Genomic DNA, 21,487 nt, shown 5'->3' on the forward strand with positions numbered 1-21,487 from the left:
GGCACCCGCTTCCCCCTCCACCTCGCCCGCCGGCTCCTCTAGACCCAGCCTCCCGCGGCCAGGTGGTGGGGGGCACTCCGCAGGTATAAAGCAACCGGCATCCGCAAAGTCTCGGCACTTCGCCAGAAGATGATGAGTATGTCACTCGTCGAAACGCCGCAGTTTGAAGACACCGCCACCCGGCTGGAAGCCCGAGAACTCTTCGCCAATAAGATTTGTATTAAGTGAAAAAAAGAAGATTCTAATACATAGACATATACAGTAGAATGTAATGTGTAATATGCTACAATATCAACTACTTTACACTACTGTAAACTTATAACACTATATGTTGTTGTTGTGGTCTTCAGTCCTGAGACTGGTTTGATGCAGCTCTCCATGTTACTCCATCCTGCGCAAGCTTCTTCATCTCCCAGTACCTACTGCAACCTACATCCTTCTGAATCTGCTCAGTGTATTCATCTCTTGGTCTCCCTCTACGATTTTTACCCTCCACGCTGCCCTCCAATGCTAAATTTGTGATCCCTTGATGCCTTAAAACATGTCCTAGCAACCGATCCCTTCTTCTAGTCAAGTTGTGCCACAAGCTCCTCTTCTCCCCAATCCTATTCAATACCTCCTCATTAGTTATGTGATCTACCCACCTTATCTTCAGCATTCTTCTGTAGCACCACATTTCGAAAGCTTCTATTCTCTTCTTGTCCAAACTGGTTATCGTCCATGTTTCACTTCCATACATGGCTACACTCCATACAAATACTTTCACTATACTAACACTATATGGTGACTGTAAAAGTACCAGTACTCACAAATTACATTATTTTCTCACAAAAATTAAATTACGTTGTTTTCTCAGAAAAAATTCAAGTATGGTTTGCTGACTGTCATGGGAATGAACATATCTTATAATTCACAACCAATTGTAACTATAGCCTCCATAAACCCAGCAGTGACATCAGATGTTGAAGCAAATTGTTCTAAACTGACCAAGGTTGTAAGTATCTCCTGAAGGTAGGTGGAATGGTATCTGTATTCTCCTCCTCCTCACTTTCTTCTGATGACCCTTCTTGCACCTCGATCACAGATTTTAGCAAACCAGATTTCACAGAAACATATAGTAACACCATCATCTGCACTAATCAACATCTCAAAACTAATCCCAGGGTTTGTAGCATCTTGCAGAACTGGCCATTCATCACGTGAAGTGGAATCGCCTAACTCGTAGACATCTTCAGCATTGCTATGCCTTCAGGCTCTGTTAAAGTACTTTTGTATACGATGTGGCAACATGAGTTCCATGCTGCTGCGATGGCTTTTATTGCGTCAAGAAAAATCCGATCGCGGTTGCAGTATAGTTTTCAGCAGCATGAACAGTAGCTCTTACAAGTCATTTGCAATTAGTTCTTTTCCTGAGAAAAATGAATCCTTGATTGAAGGGCTGAAGGTGGCTTGTCACGTTTGGTGGGAAAAAAAAAGGATCTTTATGTTGGTTAGGTTCAGATCCTGTACATTATGGGCAATATATCTGTACAATGTAAGAGGAAAAAGTCTGTTTTGAGCAACCATTTGACTGTTGAAATGAAGAAGCACTTGCGAAATGATGTGCCGCCGATCAAAGTTTTCTTATGGTGAGAGTAGATGCAAGATAAAGTGTCCACATTTATATTTTTAAAATAGTGCAGTTTCTTGAACTTAACATATAATCCAGGAATGAAACTTCCACTGCTTTCCACATTACATGCTAGGGCAAGAGTTACATATTGTTCATTGTGTTCTTCACCAAGACACTTACCACATTTTATCATGAGGGTGCAATTTGCAAAAAGTTTGTAGAAAAGTCCACTTTCGTCCATACTAAACACATCACATGGCACATACTTTTGCCTCATTCGGTTGAGTTCATGCAACCAGCTGTTCACACATCAATTTGTTTGCTTCACCACAGATTTGTACAGATGAAATTGAATGTCTCTTTTGGAACCAGCAGAACAACTGAAGTCTTCAATGCCTACATTTCTGGCAATCTCATTTGCTTTTGACTGAATCATAGGGCCACTTAAAGGTATGTTAGATGCACGCATATGACTGAACCATTCTGGCAGTAACGTTTCAATGTCTCAATGTCTTCATACTTAGCACTATGAAGGCATTTGGAGTTGTTTTCAGAACCTGATGCAGCAACAGTAATGATTTTTTCCTCAGTTCTTAATTATCATAGAAATAGTAGATTTGAGAATTCCAAACAACTCTGCAATTGCTGTTTTCTTTGTACCACAGTCCACTTCATCTAGAATCTTAAGCTTTCCCTGTACATTTAGAGCTGTCCGTTTCCTCTTTCGCATGTTCTGCATGCTACTGTTTGTAGATTTTTATTAAGTGTGCTAGCTCAATTTGGCTACAACTAAAAGAACACCTGGCATTGAATACATTATTAAATGTTAATGCAAACAGTACTGAATTTATTTAAATGTACCATACACACTGACAGATGAGGTGATAATCATGGCTGCTGACCTACAATACATTAGGAACAAGTCAGCAAGGGGTAGCTAGCTTTGTAGTTACATTTATTGTAATCATTTCAGTAAAAATTAACTCAGAAGTGCTGTACCATTGGAAGGTTGTGTAACAATGAAATTTAATTACAATAGGGACTGAAAAAGAGTTCATAAATCACCTTAACTGAAATTCGTGTTAACCGATAAAGCTTGCCTTACAAACCAATGTATTCCTGCTGGCATCAATATTTTTTTTCCCATTAACCACGAGTACATCTTCAATGAGTTTGTGCCAATGAGGTTATACTGTAAGTATTAGTGAACCAAGCAATACTTTGCAATTGCAAAATATGTATTGGAGATACATCCCAATTTCCTTCTCCCCTCTCTCTGTTCTTCTCCTCCTCCTCCTCCCTCTCTTTGTCCATCTCCTCTACCACCTCTCTCTTCTGTCCATCTCATTCTCCTCCCTCTGTCTGTACATCTCCTGCTTCCCTCTCTCTATGTCCATTCCAACCACTCCTCTGTCCATCTCCTCTTCCCCCTCTTTTTAATCTTGAGCTTTGTTTACTGTTATTGCCAATAAAAAATTGTTTGGAAATGGAAGTTGCTTAAAATGAATGAGTAAATCGGTTGGAATGATTGGTATACATGACATGAGAGACCTCTCTTACTGTTGGATCTGTGAGGAGAATAGCTTCTATGAGGGTATTTTGCATAGTCTTAATCTGAAAATGAGTAAGACTGCAAAGTTTCTGATGATTCAGATTCCATAGTAGTATTCTAATCATAACCCAATAAGCAATAAATACAACTTTCCCGTTTTCTGTTAAAACTGACTGCGAGGAAGAAAACAAGACAGCACACAGATGTGTATACATTTTTATTTAAAATTATATACGAGGAAGAATATACATGGGAGAAACAATTTGTCTAATGGTTTAAATGACCAGCTGTCTTAGTGAGAACTGACTGTGAGAAAGAAAACAAAACTGCACACTTTCAAAGCGTATTTTCTTTCCCAAAGTCGTTTTCAACAGAAAACTTGTACATTGTTGTTCAAAAAAATGTGTAGCCTATGTCTCCTGAATGTTTATTAGTGTAATGTGTAAAAATTTGAAGTAAGTCGGTCAAGAACTTTTCAAGATTTTTTCTAACAATGTTTCTCCTATATACCGTATACGTACAATGGTGGGCCAAAATATTATGACCACTGCCCACCACTAAGCTGAATGCCTCCTGGCGGTGTTGCAGGCACATGGCACTGTAAGGAAAGAATGTAAGTGGAAGAGAGACGAATGGGCATTCCATGGAATCTGCGGTGGTAATTAAAGGCATCATGACAGCAATGAACTACGTGAACATTATTGCGAACCACCTGCATTGTTTCATGATTGAAGTCTTTCTCTACCACAATGACGTCTTCTAGCAGGATAACTGTCCGTGTTGCAAGGTCAGAATCATGCTACAGTGGTTTGAGGGGCATGACAGTGAACTTATATTGATGTCTTGGCCAGAAAATGTGCCTCATCTGTACCCACTGGAACACACATTAGGTACTGACTATGTGCCTGTAAACCACCACCCTGTAATTTTCAGGAATTGCTTGGAATGTGTGTAGGCATTTGGTGTCACATACTTCTGGAATCCCGTCAAGAACTTGTAGAAACCATGCCAAGCAGAATCTCTGTCGTACTGTGTTTGAAAAGTGGAACAACACAGTATTAAAAAGGTGGTCATAATGTTTTTGCTTCATCAGTGTATATTTATACACCTTATACATTAAAAAAATATGTAGCCTATGTCCATCCAAATGTTTATGAGTGTGCTGCATAAATATGTGAATTAAATCGCTCAAGAACTTTTCGAGATTTTTGGCAACAATGTTAAATGCTGACTCATCTTTACATAGTAGTATAGATATAGTCCCGTGAAGATGTCACAGCAGCCTCAAACAGGTATTTTGCCATTTTTTCCAGAAGCACACTTTAGCTATGGAGTCTACTCATTGGAAAAAATGCTGGACAAAGTGGTTGAAAAGGGGACCATAAAAAACAATAACTGTATTTTAAAACCACAGTCTTTCAATGAAAGCTTCTAGGAGCAAAAGGAATTGCTATAAGTCTGCTACCTTCACCCTACTTATTCCAGTGTTCCTGTTACCGCCTAGCTTTAGATAGCTAACAGGGTATATGGCAGTATTGTAGAAGACATAGCTGAAATCCATGTTTCTTCTTGCTTATACACAATATAGGATGTATCTATAGTCTGGCAACATTTTCAATTATTTATTGTACAAGAACCAAACATTGTATAGATATCGTACATATGTCATTTTGAAGAGAAACCCTGAAAGGTTTTTTTTTGTTTGTTTGTTTTCATGTATACCGTCACAGCATAGTTTGGTAATTTGCCAATAGTCAGCACTAGTTCCAAACATGGCGAGTTCAGGTGTGGAATGAGCTTTGTGTGTGTTGGAGTCCGACAAAAACAAGTGAGCTACAGCTGTTCAACGGATGTTTAGAACCAATTACGGTAAGAAGCCATCAACATGGAAGGCTATTTACCACTGGCACAACAAATGGCGAGTTCAAATGCGGATTGAGCTTTCTGTGTGTTGGAGTTTGACAAAAACAAGTGTGCTACAGCTGTTCAATGGATGTTTAGAACCAAGTATGGTAAGAAGCCACCAACAAGGAAGGTCATTTACCACTGGCACAACAAATTCATTACGACAGGTTGCTTGTGTCCGGCAAAGAGAAGCAGACATCCAAGTGTGAGTGAAGTGAATGTGGAGCACGTACAAGAGACATTCATAAGGAGTCCAAAGAAATCGGAGCGTCGTGCATCCCATGAACTCAAAATGGCTCCAATGACAGTGTGCAAGTTGTGCAACAGAAGCTGTCTATGAAACCACTCAAATTGGAGCTAGTGTAGAAGCTCAATGATGACAACAAAGACAAGCATTCTGAGTTTTGTTCGCAGTTGCAAAAATTGAATGAGGATGGGAATGGCATTGTTGATCACTTAATTTTTAGCGACGAAGCCACTTTTCACACTAATGGGAAAGTGAGCAGGCATAATTGTCGAATCTGGGGTACAAAGCATCCTTACGAATGCACTGAATTTGAGCGTGATTCCCCAAAGGTAAATGTTTTTTGTGCCTTGTCATGTCGAAAACTGTATGGGCCATTCTTCTTCACCGAGAGCACTGTCACTGGATATTCCTACTTGGACATTTTGCAGCAATGGCTGATGCCTCAAATGCAATCAGACTCTCCATTCATCTATCAGCAGGATGGGGCTCCAACCCATTTTCATCGTGGAGTTCGTAGGTACTTGAACGTGGAGCTGCCGCACCGATGGATCAGCCGTACTACAGAAGGGGACAGCTGTTTCATGAAATGGCCTTCCCGATCACCAGATCTCACTCCATGTGACTTATTTCTGTGGGGAAACATTAAAGATCCAGTGTATGTACCACCTCTACCATGTGATGTAGCAGAGCTCAGGGAGAGAATACAGGAAGCTGCCGCCACAGTCGACGATGCCATGCTGGGACGGGTATGGCAAGAATTCGATTACTGAATTGATGTCTCCGAGTCACACATGTGGTTTGCATATTGACAGTTTGTAAAAAAAAAATTTCAGAGTTTCTCTTCAAAATGCAATATGTATGACATCTGTACAATGTTTAGTTCTTGTGCAATAAATAATTGAAAATGTTCCCGGACTTTATGTACACCCCATATGAAGCAACTACTGAAATAACATTTCATAATATACAGTAATTTCAATGTCAGTTGCATAAAACAATCTGTGGGCACCTTTTCTACTTTTATAAATGCACAAAACACATGCCTCTACTGCTTGCACCACAAATGGGAAGCACGGCTTGTCCCTTCATACCTTTCCTCTCCCTGCAAGACATCTTTATGTGGAGGTGAAATTCACTTCCTTAGCCTCCCAGCTGTCCCCAATAAAGGTGATAGAGGTCTCACAGTAGCAATTAAAAAGTATTAATGTTATCATATTCAGTAACCAGGTTACTGCAAGTAAAAAGTCTGTAAGAGAAGATGATGTACAGTGAAGCCACAGTCAAAGGAAAAATTCATAAAAAGCTAAATGCCAGACAATGCAAGCAATTCTGATGTAAACAAAACACTATAGTAGTTGAAAACGTAGAATTTCTATGCATTTGTTGCCTCCTTCTTTGTTTACAAATCACTGAATACATGAAACAGTATAGTAGGGCCTTATAAATCTCATAGTTTTGATCGAATAACATTTCTCTCTTCATTTCACACATAGTACTAGTTTGACTTCCTATACTCAAAAGGTGAGAGACACGGAAATCATGTTGATCACTTACTTTGTAATGCATTCACACAGTGAACTCTTAAGGGATCAAAGTCATTTGGTACAGAAAAAAAGGCAGTGCATAAATCACATGTATCACCATAGCAGCTTACCGTTAATATGTCTACATTGTATACCTGGGGTTAGCAGCTCTTAAGACTGACACACATCAAATCATGACTCAATGCTGAGGAATCACAAGGTACTTCATAACTGCATATAAGTCTCTGAAAGAAAGACACACTGTCTCCCTCTTACAACAAAATTACTACAGGACAAATTTTTCATTCAACTCAACAGTGTTTGCCCTTATGACACACATCTCTTGCGCAGCATCACTGCAAGAGGCATCAATAACAGCTTCATGATAATATGAGGCTTTGCAAAAGACACCGACTTGTCAGAAGATGACTAGGTGTGACACTGTATCCATTCACACTGGAGCACTCTTGAAAATGCCTTTGATCACATACTGCAAGTATGGAGCAATGTGTCACTGGATGCAGTGATTTCCCAATGTTTCTCTACACTGCATTTCCCTAAAAGCATTCTACATTTCTTTACATGTATCCTGCCTTTACATCTTACTACTGATTTTATTGCAGTAGCCTGTATTTGCTACAGTATGGTGAACAGACCAACTTATGGCAAAGGGGCTTCCAATGATAGTTCTCAAAAACTTATCTATTTCAAGAAAAACACATTACAGCATTGGAAAGTACTTAGCATTTCTTGATGTTTTGTAATAACACCACAACGCAGTAAAATACTTTCCACAAAGGTCTCAACTAATGACCTTACAACAGACAACTCATGATTATATTCATCCACTTACTGACTGGCAAACTTGAAAATGATCTCAGTATTTACTTTACTCTCCATTAATCGAGTTCTGTTCATTTTTGCATTTTTGACTACAGTGTGCCACTTTTTATATTCAGAAATTTCCTTGGAGATGGATTTTTTTAAAAGTAATTTTTTATAGGCAACATATTTACATGAACTACAATCTAAACAATTGCAGTAAGGATGTTATTAATGAAGACACTAGTGTGTTAACACAAGTGAGGTAAAATGTTGAATGGAAGATAAAGTTTGCATCCAAATATTTTCCCTTGCTAATAATTCATTTACAGGCGAAGTTCAAGGACAGGAAGCTCAAAACCAAAGAAGGAAGTGCAAGAACAAAATGGACACCAAAGGATTGGTCGTCTATCTTGGATAATGAATCAATGCAGGAACAAATTAAGTAAGCCATTGTATGTAAAAATGAATTGAAGCATAGAATTAGAATATTTTAGAAAAGAATGCAATCGTGTTCTGTAAAGCTTACAAAACAAAATTTAACCGTATTGAAGCAGAATACGAGAACAGAACAAAAAAATAAACATGGTTCTCGTATATAATGATAAGAGGTAGTACATTGAAAACAAAATGATAAAAAACACGAGAATGTCTAAAAATGCTTCAGGAATTGGGAAACACCGAAGAAAATAAATCAAATATTGAAGAGAAAGGGAAGTCGGAGGAGAAACCAATTACATGGAGCAATCAGGGAAAAAACAGTAGTGATTAAGAAACAGAGAAACGTAGTATACATTATATTCAACCAACAGCATTTCAGATCAAATAACTGAAACTATACCTTTCAGATGCATGGACACAACAAAAGTAAAATGAGTAAATAGTTACATCAGCTAAGAAGGAAAGATATACTTCTAAAGAATAAAGGATAGAAGCTTTCGAAATGTGGTGCTACAGAAGAATGCTGGATGGGTAGATCATATAACTAATGAAGAGGTACTGAATAGAATTGGAGAGAAGAGAAATTTGTGACACAACTTGACTAGAAGAAGGGATCGGTTGGTGGGGCATATTCTGAGGCATCAAGGGATCACCAATTTAGTATTGGAGGTCAGCGTGGAGGGTAAAAATCGTAGAGGGAGACCAAGAGACGAATACACTAAACAGATTCAGGATGATGTAGGTTGCAGTAGGTACTGGGAGATGATGAAGCTTGCACAGGGTAGAGTAGCATGGAGAGCTGCATCAAACCAGACTCAGGACTGAAGACAATAACAACTTCTAAAGCAAGAAGATAATGAAAACATAGTTCCACAATTGAATGAATCTGAAATTTCACCATGAAACGGCAAATGAATTTAGAGAACTGATTTAATTAGAAAACATCTCACAACTAATAAGGGGCTGAGAAAATAGGTTATTCTTACTAGGTGAGAGCACCCACGGTACTGAAACCAGTTTAAATGATAACCTACAGCTACACTGACTAGTGATTGTGTGAGACAACATGTAACACATTCGAAACAGAAAGAAGACGAGCTAAAAATAAAGTGAAGAAGCAATGCTTGTCCATGAACACTCAATAGCTACTACAACATGCAGACTGCCACACATTTACAATTTTACAGAAAGTGAAGACAAGGAAAGAAAGGGGGAGGGGAGGAAGGGGCTGTAATTCTTTCAAACTTACACTGGTAAGAACTGACTTAGGATGAATGACTTCTCCCTCTTTTCTGTTACCGTTATATCTTGAAATACCACACCAACACAGTACCACAAAGACATCTGGATTAAATTTTGCAAAGATAATCTGCACTTACATACCTTTATAGCAGAGTTAAAGCAAGTGTCAGCAACATCAAGCATTCTCTCCTTCTGTTCTTCAAGCATTGTAAATTTTTCCATACTAAGACTATCAGTCTCCTGAAAAAGTGAAAATGAATGTAATAATGGTTTTTCCGGATGAAGACATAGCTTTCTCTTACTCTTAGGTAATTGCATGATTTTGTATAGTTAGAAAAACTTGCTTTCTTTATAAAATATGACAAAATGTTTATAAATAGCACCTTGTACATGTTTTCACACCATCTTTCAACCATTAAAAAGTTAAGTAACTGTTAATATAATAGAGGGAAACATTCCACGTGGGAAAAATATATCTAAAAACAAAGATGATGTAACTTACCAAACGAAAGTGTTGGTATGTTGATAGACACACAAACAAACACAAACACACACACAAAATTCAAGCTTTCGCAACCCACGGTTGATTCATCAGGAAAGAGGGAAGGAGAGGGAAAGACGAAAGGATGTGTGTTTTAAGGGAGAGGGTAAGGAGTCATTCAATCCCGGGAGCGGAAAGACTTACCTTAGGGGGAAAAAATGACAGGTATACACTCGCGCACATTTACATATGTCTGCTTGTGTCTGTATATGTGTGGATGGATATGCGTGTGTGCGCGAGTGTATACCTGTCATTTTTTCCCCCTAAGGTAAGTCTTTCTGCTCCTGGGATTGAATGGCTCCTTACCCTCTCCCTTAAAACCCACATTCTTTCGTCTTTCCCTCTCCTTCCCTCTTTCCTGATGAAGCAACCGTGGGTTGCGAAAGCTTGAATTTTGTGTGTGTGTTTGTGTTTGTTTGTGTGTCTATCAACATACCAACGCTTTCGTTTGGTAAATTACATCATATTTGTTTTTAGAGATAAAGTAACTATTAATTTTTATTTAACACACTTGTCTCCAGATCATCCATTCAAATCGATAGCTTTAACAGAGCCTTTTCATCAGAGATTTCTATTATGCTGGTCAGTCTTTAAGCTGTAAGGATAGGTATTTCTGCTTGTTGTATGGCAGGAAAATAGAGTAAATGAAACAAGTCAAGCATTCAGAAATCAATATTCATATGTATAATAAGCATGGGGAATACCACAGAGAAATTAAGTGAGTAAGACAATACCATATTAAGTATTGGTGTAGCAACTAAAGGGAGTTAACTGAATCGATACAAATTGAAGATAGCACAGATAGCTTTTCGGTTGCTGCCAAACCTAGACTGTCTTCATTAGTAGGCAGCACTGATTGTAGCATACTGTCTGCTTTGATATATGACAGCAGACATAATGTGTAGTTAATGATACACAAAACAAAACTCAGCAGAGCAAAGACAACAATAGAATGATGACAACAATATAAATGTACATTGGATTGTATGCTAGTCTAAGGTTAGTGGCAACCCAAAGTAAGTTTCAGTCCAATGTCATACACAGTCTTCAGACTTCCATCAGCCATTTGGCTGAGTGTCTTCTGGAAGTGCGCTATTAGTGCAGCTATGTTCTATTCTCATATCGATTTGGTGTCGTAATGTTTCGAATAACTTCCTGATCTTGCACTTCACCCCAGGCTGCTTGAAAAGTATGCTAGTGTCGCTGAATTTTATTTTCTTATCACAGTCTTTCTGGTGTTTTGATGACTGATGATTTGTTGCGCTTCTTAACTCAGGATTGCCACAATTTTCCCCAAGTGAAATTCCCTGATATTTTCCTGATTTCCAGACAAGTTATAGCATTTTCCCCTGACAAATTTTGAGATCACAAGGGTAAGTTAAGACCTAAATTGACAATCCATCTTTGCAGCTGCAGTACAAGAAACAATAGTGCAAACAAGGAAATATCTAAAAAAAACTTGCAAGCTGATGGCGTTTCCTGATGTGAGCAAAAATCTTAAGTACTACGAGCAACATCTTTTGTAATGAATCATTTTTATGTGGAAAAAGTAATCCAAATGGTATATGTCAAACATCAAACAAGGGAAAATACAGGATGGAATGTAACAATATTATGAGAAGGAAAGTTGCTGCTGACCACATAGCGGAGATGCTGAGTCGCAGATAGGCACAACAAAAAGGCAGCACAAATAAGGCTCTCGGCCTGTAAGGCCTTCATCAAAAATAGACCCCCCCCCCCCCCCCCCACACACACACACACACACACACACACACACACACACACACACACACACCCCCCCTCACCCTCTCACGGAAACGCAACTCACACACAACTGCAGTCTCTGGCAACTGGGTCGGGGTCAGGAAGGGATCACCCCGACCCCGCCTCCTCCTTACCCCCACCCAGTTGCCACTCCCATTACACACTGGTGCCGCTGCTCGCAGTGTGGTTTCAGTTAACTAAGACTGCATTTGTGTGTGTGAGTTGCATTTGCATGGGAGTGTGTGTACATGTGTCGGTCGTCTATTTTTGATGAAGGCCTTATGTGCCGAAAGCTTTGTTTGTGACAGTCATTTTGTTGTACTAATCTGCATCTCTGCCAAATGATATATCTTTCATTAAGACCACTTATGTTATTTTATTCCAATAAAACAAAACAGGTTTGGTGACAAAAACAGACATTTCCTTGGATTCGCACAATGGATTTAAAATACCTTTACTGATTTCAGAAATAACCTCAGAAAAAAGAAGGCCTCTTGAAATAAGTGTATCAGGTGGGGAAGAATTGTACAAACCAACACTGTATGTTGGTTCTGCTATGTTCGCTATTGTCAGTTATTACCCACTGTGTTATATCTGTTATTTTACAGGTGTTGTGTGATTCTTCTTTCGAGAAATATATGAGTACAAAGCATCAAATTACCAGTGATAGATGCAATTTTCTTCTTCTTATTGTCCATACTTTCTAACAGATAAACTACTTTTGAAGGTGCCAAAATCTACTAGAACAAATAAAATGTCCATAAAATGACACACTGTACAACATACTTGTGAGGAGACAGTCACAATTCCTGAAATCCATTGTCTATGGTCTCTGGCCTGTTGAGGAGCACTGCAGTCCTGGGTCCATGTATAAACAATGCAAATCTGTTGCATTACACCACACACAAACAGACCCTGTCTGTGAGCAAATTGGTGAGACTAGATCTGACAGAATGGTCTGCACATTAGGGAGAACCGAATACCTTCAGATCAGCAGGCCTGATCCATTACAGATATCCGCAAAAACGGCCTCCAGTTTTGGCCCGTGATGGAAGTCTACTCGTGTGGCAGCTATTCAAGAGCAACAGACAGTATGTTGATGAAATGAGACCACTTTTTTTATCAATCCATACAACAGATAACTTGTTCAAATACTCTGAGAATCAATAATAATGAGGATAGGTAGCAACTCACAGTAAAGGTGATTGCTGAGCTGCAGACAGGCATGTGGAAAAGACAGAGTGGTAGGGAGGGAAGAAGCAGTAGGAATGAGGGAGTAGGGAAGTTGCACGTGTACTCAGCTGCACCCAGCCAGCAACAATGCATGACACCTCAGTAAACAAACCACTTCATCTACTGAGACAAAAATGAGATTTTTCCAGTGTTTTTTTTTCAAATTGCCCTGATGTTTCCCTGATGTGCTTGAAATTCCCTGATATTCCCTATTGCAGTTTCAGTGTTTATGCCAGCTCCACAATTTTTAACACTTTTACTTGAGTATGTTGTTATATTAGTAGTCAGCCATTGTTTTGGTGGGCAGTGCATCCAATAACTTCTTGTAAAATGGATCCACGGTTTGTACAAATTGTTGATATGATATCATATTCTGCTTATGGTTGTCACGGGGTTTATTTTTGTTACTGCAATTTTGGAATGCCAAAAATACACAAATACACCATCCTTTACAGACACTAGTATATGGGATCAACTTGCCTGCATACACTTAGCAAAAGATTTAATCTGGAAATGATGACCTCTAGTTAGCAAAATGGATTCTTATGTGAAGAACTTGATAGACTTTATAAGAGGACACACTTTATAAGGGAGAGGCAATTTTACCAAGGAGCAGATTACTTCACGACACTCCCAGAAGAGCGCTCATGACAAAATGCCAGTGCAGTACAGTAGTAGGCCAGATTGTCTGTTTTATTCATCCAGTGACCATTATTTTACAACATGATATGGCTCTACAACAGTAAAACATTTCTATTAACTGACTCTGGCCACATAAGCCTAGACACACAGTTACGTAAATGATTTCTACAATTTAATGACAAAATTTAGTTTTGGTTGGCAGGAAAATGAGGATCCAATGTCCTGTCAACAATAAGGTTATAAAAAATGGTAGATTTGGTACACTCAATATGGAGAAAAATCCAGAGGAAATTATAAAGGCCAACAATAACATACCATCAAAAACTACTACAACATCCCTTCTCATTTGTGACTTACTTTTCACCAATTATTGTAGTAGTGTTATGTAGTGTCTCAGATGTAACTCATCATTCCTAAGATGCAACAATTCACTACTTCAAAGTTCTGTATACATCACAAACACCTAACTCTGGAAAGTGAAGCACATTCAGCAAGCAATCACATGTATAACTGCTAACATAACAGCAAAAAACACACTCATCACACAATATTGTCAACAGGTAAACTACTGGAATTAAATTTTCACTCTGCAGTGGAGTATGCTGATGAGAAACTTCTTGGCAAATTAAAACTGTGTGCCGGATCAAGACTTCAACACGGACCTTTGCCTTTTGTGGACAAGTGCTCTACCAACTTAGTTACCCAAGAACGACTTATGGCCCATCTTCACAGCTTTACTTCCACCAGTACCTGATCTCCTACCTTCCAAACTTCACAGAAGCTCTCCTGCGAACCCTGAAGAACTAGCACTCTTGGAAGAGAGGATACTGTGGAGGCATGGCTTAGCCACAGCCTGGGGGATGTTTCCAGAAGGAAATTTTCACTCTGCAGTGGACTGTGCACTGATGTGAAACTTTCTGGCAGATGAAAGCCGTGCAGTGGACTGAGACTTGAACTCGAGACCTTTAACTTTTGAGGGCAAGTAATCTACCAGCTGAGCCACCCAAGCACTACTCACGACCCATCCTCACAGCTTTATTTCCAACAGTACCTTGTCTCCTACCTTCCAAACTTCACAGAAGCTCTCCTGCAAACAGGAGAGCACTTGCCCACAAAAAACATAGGTCCTGATTTCGAGTATCGGTCCGGCACACAGTTTTAATCTGCCAGGAAGCTTCAGGTAAATTACTTCTGATGATTTAATCACACTGCTTTCATCAGTGCATGAGAGCTTGCAATACATAACAGTACCAGAAATTGTGAAACACTAAGTTTATTTTCATGGAGGGTGACCGCTAAATATGTAAATCATTGCAATTCATTCTATTTCAAATCAGACAGCAGACATACAATAATCTGTCTCAAATTCAAAATCTTTGGGAGCAGAAACTTAATAAACATATACATAATGTATGAACAGTATCATGGAGGAAGTAATGTAACAATAAGATACCTGTTTTAGAAGGCGTGAACAGAATGAATGCACCATGTACACAAAGTTACCCTTCTCAATCCACAGTAATGAATGGCTGGTATCAATTTCCAAGGAACGCTTGAAGCAGCGATATGCAGCTTCTGACTGCCTTAGAAATTCTGATTCACTTTTCAGGTGTTCACACTAGAAAAGAAACCATCATCAGTATTTTCATGTAGTTTTGTATATATGTGAACAAATATAACAAATTAAAAATAATTGTTCTGGAATAATACAACAGAGAATTTGATTTTGTATCATCATCAATCAATAAATTATCAACTGTTTGACAACACAAAAACTGAATAGTTAACATTGGCACAGTTTGTGGGTGTACATAGATATCAAGCAACATTTAATTTGCCAGCACCATATGTCAAATCCACTGACAACTGCACAGCTTGCTGCAGGACATGTTATTGTGTATTTATGCAAACAAACTTTTTTTATAATGCAAGGATACATTTCATCACAGCTAAAAGTGTAATTTTTTTTCAATAAATGTTTGTAGTCTTTTTTTCTAATCATTTGGCCATTAAAACTGTCCTCCAATCAATAGATTACAGTTTACATCAGCTTGACAATTTGTCTACACACATCACTTTACGTAGAAAAAATTATGCAATAAGACAAACACGAGTTCCTTCTATTTCATGTATACCACAGGTTATAGATTCTGCATATTACACACTAGATATGCCATGCAGAAATTACGTTGTTCATGCAGAAATTTCAACTTTATTTTTATGATGTGTGAGTGGAGTCAGCCCAAAAAACAAACTGCTGATGAAATGATGCACAGTATCAATAAAAAAACATTGCTGCAAGAGGGGACAAAATTGTTTTAAATGTAACTTTTGTGCCAAATTTATAGAGTGGCCTTGAATTGATCTGTTATAAAATACATCCAAAGAATGTTGACTAAAAGTGTGCTGGCATAAGATGTCACCAGCACACCAGTCAGCAAAGATGAAGCATGAAGGTGGATAGTTTGCAGTTTGCGTTGGATCAAGCACTTATCGCCAAGAGAAGCCAGAGAAACTTGGACAAGATTGGTTGGTTGGATTAAGGGGGAGGGGGAGGGGGGGGGGGGGGGGGACCAAACTGCATGGTCATCGGTCCACATGGACAAGCAACATGCTGCCAATGCCCTCTCGACAGCAAGTATTAAGGCTGCTGCCTGCTGACCGGACTGTTTCACTAACTCACACTACAGTTTGGCATCTGTCAGTATATTCTCACTGACTCACTGAGGCTACGAAAGTGCACGGTGACCAGATTAGTGACTAAGGTTTCTAATAACAAGATTACTGATGCTGCCTGCAAGAGGACTTTTACAGATGACCTTGTGCCACAACACATGGACTCTGTTAAAGTTAAGTATACAGTTCATTGTAAATAAAGAAGTGTACTAATCCACGTGTGCATTTGTGTTGGAGAAAGTGGATACCAGCCACCGTTAGCAACATCCTCTCCCTTGCTTCTTTATGGTACAAGACCCTACAGTGACAACGAGGACACTACAGTGGTAACAGGGATAATTCAATGGTCATCGAAATTAATCAACTCAGCTGAAGATTTTGATTGCTTCTCTTGTGTTTTACCTTACAGGGTTGATTGTGTTTATCTCTGTTAATCTGTTGTTGTGTTCTTGCATGTATTCCAAGAGGGGAGCCGCAGAACTAATCAAATTTCTCTTTTCGCTGGCTTTGCTTGCTTTTTGCTATAAGTATTTCTGTAAACCACAAATTCCCCGCCTCCTCCACCCCCTGCCCCCGCACCTCAGCTGCAGACAGCCAATGTGATGGATCTAGTGCAAGTTTCTCAGTTTCAGAACCAACAGATCGCTGCCTTGTTAATGACGGTATCAAAACTACTGGCTGCACAAGCTGTGGCGGCCGCACAACCACAACGGGCCAACCAGCCAGTCAGCCCAACAAGTGCCACCAACCAGCACACCAACATTCCAGCAATTTAACGCAACAGAAGAGGAATGGCTCGAATAACTGACTCAGTTCCAAGCACATTGTCAAGTTCATCATGTTCAAGGTACTGTAAGTTGAAACACTTACTTTCAACTGCGGGGTCACCAGTGTTCAGGTTAATACAAAAACTATTCACAATTGCGTCTCCTGACAAACTCAGCTATGTACAAGTAATTGCTGCATTAACCAAGCACTATGAGCAGCAAGTCCAAGTATCTGCAACTAGATATCAGTTCTTTTGCTTCCAGAAAAAGCCAGAACAGACGTATCACCAGTGCTACACAGAATTAACTGGCATGACTAGGAAGTGTAAATTTAAGTGTAGTTGTGGCAATGTTTACCGTAATCTTGTGATACGCGATGCAATAACATTCAATGCTCCAGATAGTACAATACGGGAACAGATCTTAAAGTACTCTAAACCATCTCTTCCACAAGTATTGCAAATCTTAGAGCAATACGAATCGAGTGCCATTGCAGATGATAAGTTTGACCAGGCCCCGATTTGTTGGATCGAGTCACCCCTTGCTCGTGACTGCCCCAAGGAGCCACAACAACGAGTCTGTACACAGCCACGCACACATGTTAACAGGCCTGTGAATTTAGTGAAGTTTTGCCCTAGATGTTTTGCTCACCATAAAAGACAGGATTGCCCATCACATAACGCAATGCGTTACACATGTGGAAATCAAAAGGCCATGTCCAAGCAGTTTGTTTGCAACAGCACAAAAACAACAATTTGGCCCATTTCTTGACACAACAGGCTTGTGTACATGCAGTGATTGTTGTGTTTTTCAAACCTATAACGGTTTCTGTCAACAGTACGATTAAGGTTGTGCTTCCTTCTCCCCCTATTGCTATGCAACGACGTTCTAACAAACTGTTTGTCTCATTACGAATTGCTGGCCATCTTGTGAACTTTCAGTTAGACACAGGTGCATCAGTAAAATCTAGCAAGCACCTTACAGCTTACAATGGACAGGCAATTCCAGTGCTTGGTCAGTGAAGTTTGCCTGCCACTTACAAATCTCACACTAGTGCAGTGAATTTTACAGTGTTCAAATCAAGAGATAGTGAGAACATATTCGGTTTAGATGACTATGATATGTTTGGACTTAGCATTCAAGACAATGTACTTTCAGTGACTGTTTTTAATCCATAAGACAGTGTCTTTAAAGAATTTCCTGAACTATTTTCAGAAGCAATGCGAAAAGCAAATAACTTTGTAGCACATGCAACACTGGAAGTCAATGCAAAAACTAAGTTTTTCCGGGGCCCGCCCCGTTCCAGTTGCTTGCTGAGACAACGTAGACAGTGAATTGTATGTATTGCAAGATAATGGTGTAATTGCTCCCATTCAAGCTAGTCAATGGGCAAGTCCTCTCGTTTTGTTGCCTAAGCCTTCTGGTCGCATATGCATTTGTGTTGACTTCATGCCTATAGTCAACACTCAGACAGTAGTTGACACTTTTCCATCCATTATCTCTATCCATTACCTGAGGAACTCATGCGCAGGCTTGGTGCAGGGCATTACTTTTCTAAGATAGATTTCTGAGATGCCTACTTGCGAATTCCATTGGATGAAGAATCACAGAAAGTGTTTGTTGTAAATAGACACTTAGGACTGTTCAAACATTTGCTTTTGCCCTTCGGCAACGCTTCTGCACCCGCCATTTTCCAACATTACTTGGAACAGCTGACTGCAAAAGCGCCATTTTGCTCAAACTTCTTCGACAATATTGTCGCCTGAGGTTGTACACCAGACGAAGACATCGCCAATTTGCATACTCTTTTTCAAGTGTTGGCAGAAGCATGACTCAAGTGTCATCTCGAAAAGTGTGTCATTTTTCAAACTGAACTACAGTACTTAGGTCACATGATAAACAGTCAGGGTGTGTATCCACTACAATCTCATTTGATTGCAATCTGTGACCTGGCTGCTCCTTGCAATGTGTCTGAACTGCAGTCAGTAGTAGGCAACATGACATACTACATTTGGTTCATACTGAATGCCGCTCACATCACGGTTCCATTGCATCACTTCCATTGCAAAAATGTGACTTTTGTGTGGACCAAAGAGTGTCATGATGCATTTCAGAGACTCAAAAATGCCTTCCTTAGTGACATAGTGCATTTCAGCCTGCCAAGCCAGTCGTTTTGCAAGTGGACACTTCTTCCTACAGAATGAGTGCTGTGCTTTTGCACAGAATTGGTGCACAAGACAGATCTATTGCTTTTGCCTGAAAGTTGTTGACTCAAACTCAGTGCAATTACTTTCAAATAGGAAAAGAGGCTCTCGCTATTGTGTATGGTGTGACCAAATTCCATCACTATTTGTAAGGTCGCAAGTTCTTTTCAGTAACAGATCACAAGCCTTTGCAGTCCTTGTCTCATTGCCAAAGCTGGTTCTTACATGCACTGCTCAAAAATTGCAATGTTGGGCTTTGTTGCTTTTGCAGTATCAGTATGATATTGTGTAGAGACCTAAAACAGAGCATGGCAATTTAGGTGCCCTCTCTCACGTTCAAATTCACTCAAACTCTGATTTTGACACACCTGCTACATCGTATTGCCGAATCAGTGCCCAGGACTCAGAATTTCTGGTATCTTTCCCCTTGCACTACAGAAAAATTGCACAGGCCACGAAAGTAGACCTGGATTTCAAGATTTTGTTGCATTACATTTGCACATCTTGGCCTCATTTATTGAACAGTATTCAGAGCTCAGTAGTGTGCCGATACATTGCACATTGGCATAAACTTTCAGTACAACAGGTGTGATTGTAGTTCAAAATGGCGGTGGGCAATTGATTTGAGCTTACTCCTGAAGCACTATAAAAGGTGATTGCTCCACCACCAATATTGGGGAATTGTTTGCACTAAACAGTTAACACACCGGCACTGTACTTCACAGGGCATGGACACCCATATTGAACAAATGACATTACAGTGTCGTGAAAGTGTGGAAAACCAATACACTCCACCACAGACATTCTCGGCTTGGCCTAAGACACAATTGCCATGGCAACGAGTGCACACTGACTTTGCAGGATCATTTTAGAACACTCGTTGGCTCATACTGGTATACTCTTTTAGCAAGTTTCCGCTTGTGATGCCTTTGAACTCTACCACATAACATAGTGTTGCCCTCAATATTTTGCATAGAAAGTTTGCCACTAGTACTTGTGTCAGACAATGGACCACAGTTCACTCCATGTGATTTTGAAAATTTTTGTGAACGAAGTGGCATTCATCAACTAACAAGTACTCTGTTTCACCTCCAGCCCAACGGGAAAGCAGAACACTTCATACACTCTTTTAAACAACAGATGTCCAAGCTTCACACCACCCACAAACAAGAACAGGCACTGCAATTCTTTCTCCCCTTCTGTCGCTCCTGCCCACAAGTTGGACCATCACTGGTGGAACTTCTGCACAGCTACCGCCATCAGACGCTGCAACACTTGCTACACCTACCGCAGCATCCAGCGCCACCAATGGTCTGCAAGTATCGCTGTGCACCACGCGATCTTGTTGTTTTCAGTGTTTATGGCAGGGACGGCCACTGCATGCCAAACTGCACACGTGTACAGATTTGCTGCACGCGTGCCGTCCAGGGCTCGGTCCGCCTCGCCACTACTCGGCTTTCCTCGGTCTTTCGCGGCACTGCTCAGCATGGCGCGACATTAGACTAGCTGTGCAATGCGACATCTTTTCATCCGGCATAGGGTGCATTAGTTGATTTGTAGTGGCAGCCATGTTTATTCCTCGCTATTTGTTAGCGATTCGCAGGAAGTTTATAAGTACTGTACAGTGGTTGTTGCAATGGAACACACGCCCACAAAGAGGTGGGGTAGTGACACAACGTCACTAGCCTTCAGAGCTGAATGGGATTTGCAATATTTTTTCGAAGAGAAGAAAGAAAATTCTCAATGTCTCTTATGCAGTCACATACTCGCCGGGCACCACAAATTTGCAATAGAACGGCATTATAGCACCAACCACAAAGGACTTCATGATTTAGTTCGGTTGATAGATCAAACAAGTTGGTGAAATTAAGAAGACGTAGTGTTATGCAGCGAGACGGACCGAACGCAAGTACCACTTACAAATCTTTGTATTTCTGATGTTTCAATTTGTACATATTTGTCATTAGAATTCGAATTTAGAGTACACTCAATTTTTTTTCCTTTTTTTAGCCTGCAACCGAACGTAGTGACCTGTCTTTAAGAGCAAGCTACAAAATAGCGTTCAAAGTTGCAAGATCAAATAAGCCTTTCAGTGATGGTGATTTCATCAAGGAGTGTATTGTTGAGGCGGCGGAACTCTTGATGCTACTGGAAGTAAAGAAGTTTAGTGAAATTAGTCTTTCGAGACAGGCAATAGCTCGCCGCATAGCTGGTATGGTAGCAGGTGTCTACAGGCAGTTAATTGATAGCGCCTGCAAGTTTATTGCATTCTCGATTGCTTTGGACGAGTCGACCGACATTTCGGACACAGCACAA

The 21,487-nt window shown here is 39.9% G+C and overlaps 1 protein-coding gene across 1 annotated transcript in view; it reads right to left on the reverse strand.

The window, feature by feature from the left end:
• Positions 1-21,487, reverse strand: part of LOC124783727 (calcineurin-binding protein cabin-1-like) — a 252,819-nt gene that overhangs the window by 67,573 nt on the left and 163,759 nt on the right. The window contains exons 22-23 of the mRNA XM_047254043.1: positions 14,978-15,142; positions 9,486-9,584 (exon numbers count right to left, since the gene is read on the reverse strand). Coding sequence (XP_047109999.1) covers positions 9,486-9,584; positions 14,978-15,142 — 264 coding nt within the window. The remainder of the gene's footprint in view (positions 1-9,485; positions 9,585-14,977; positions 15,143-21,487) is intronic.

The sequence above is a fragment of the Schistocerca piceifrons genome, chromosome 1 (genome assembly GCF_021461385.2).
Source record: "Schistocerca piceifrons isolate TAMUIC-IGC-003096 chromosome 1, iqSchPice1.1, whole genome shotgun sequence".
NCBI lineage: Eukaryota > Metazoa > Arthropoda > Insecta > Orthoptera > Acrididae > Schistocerca > Schistocerca piceifrons.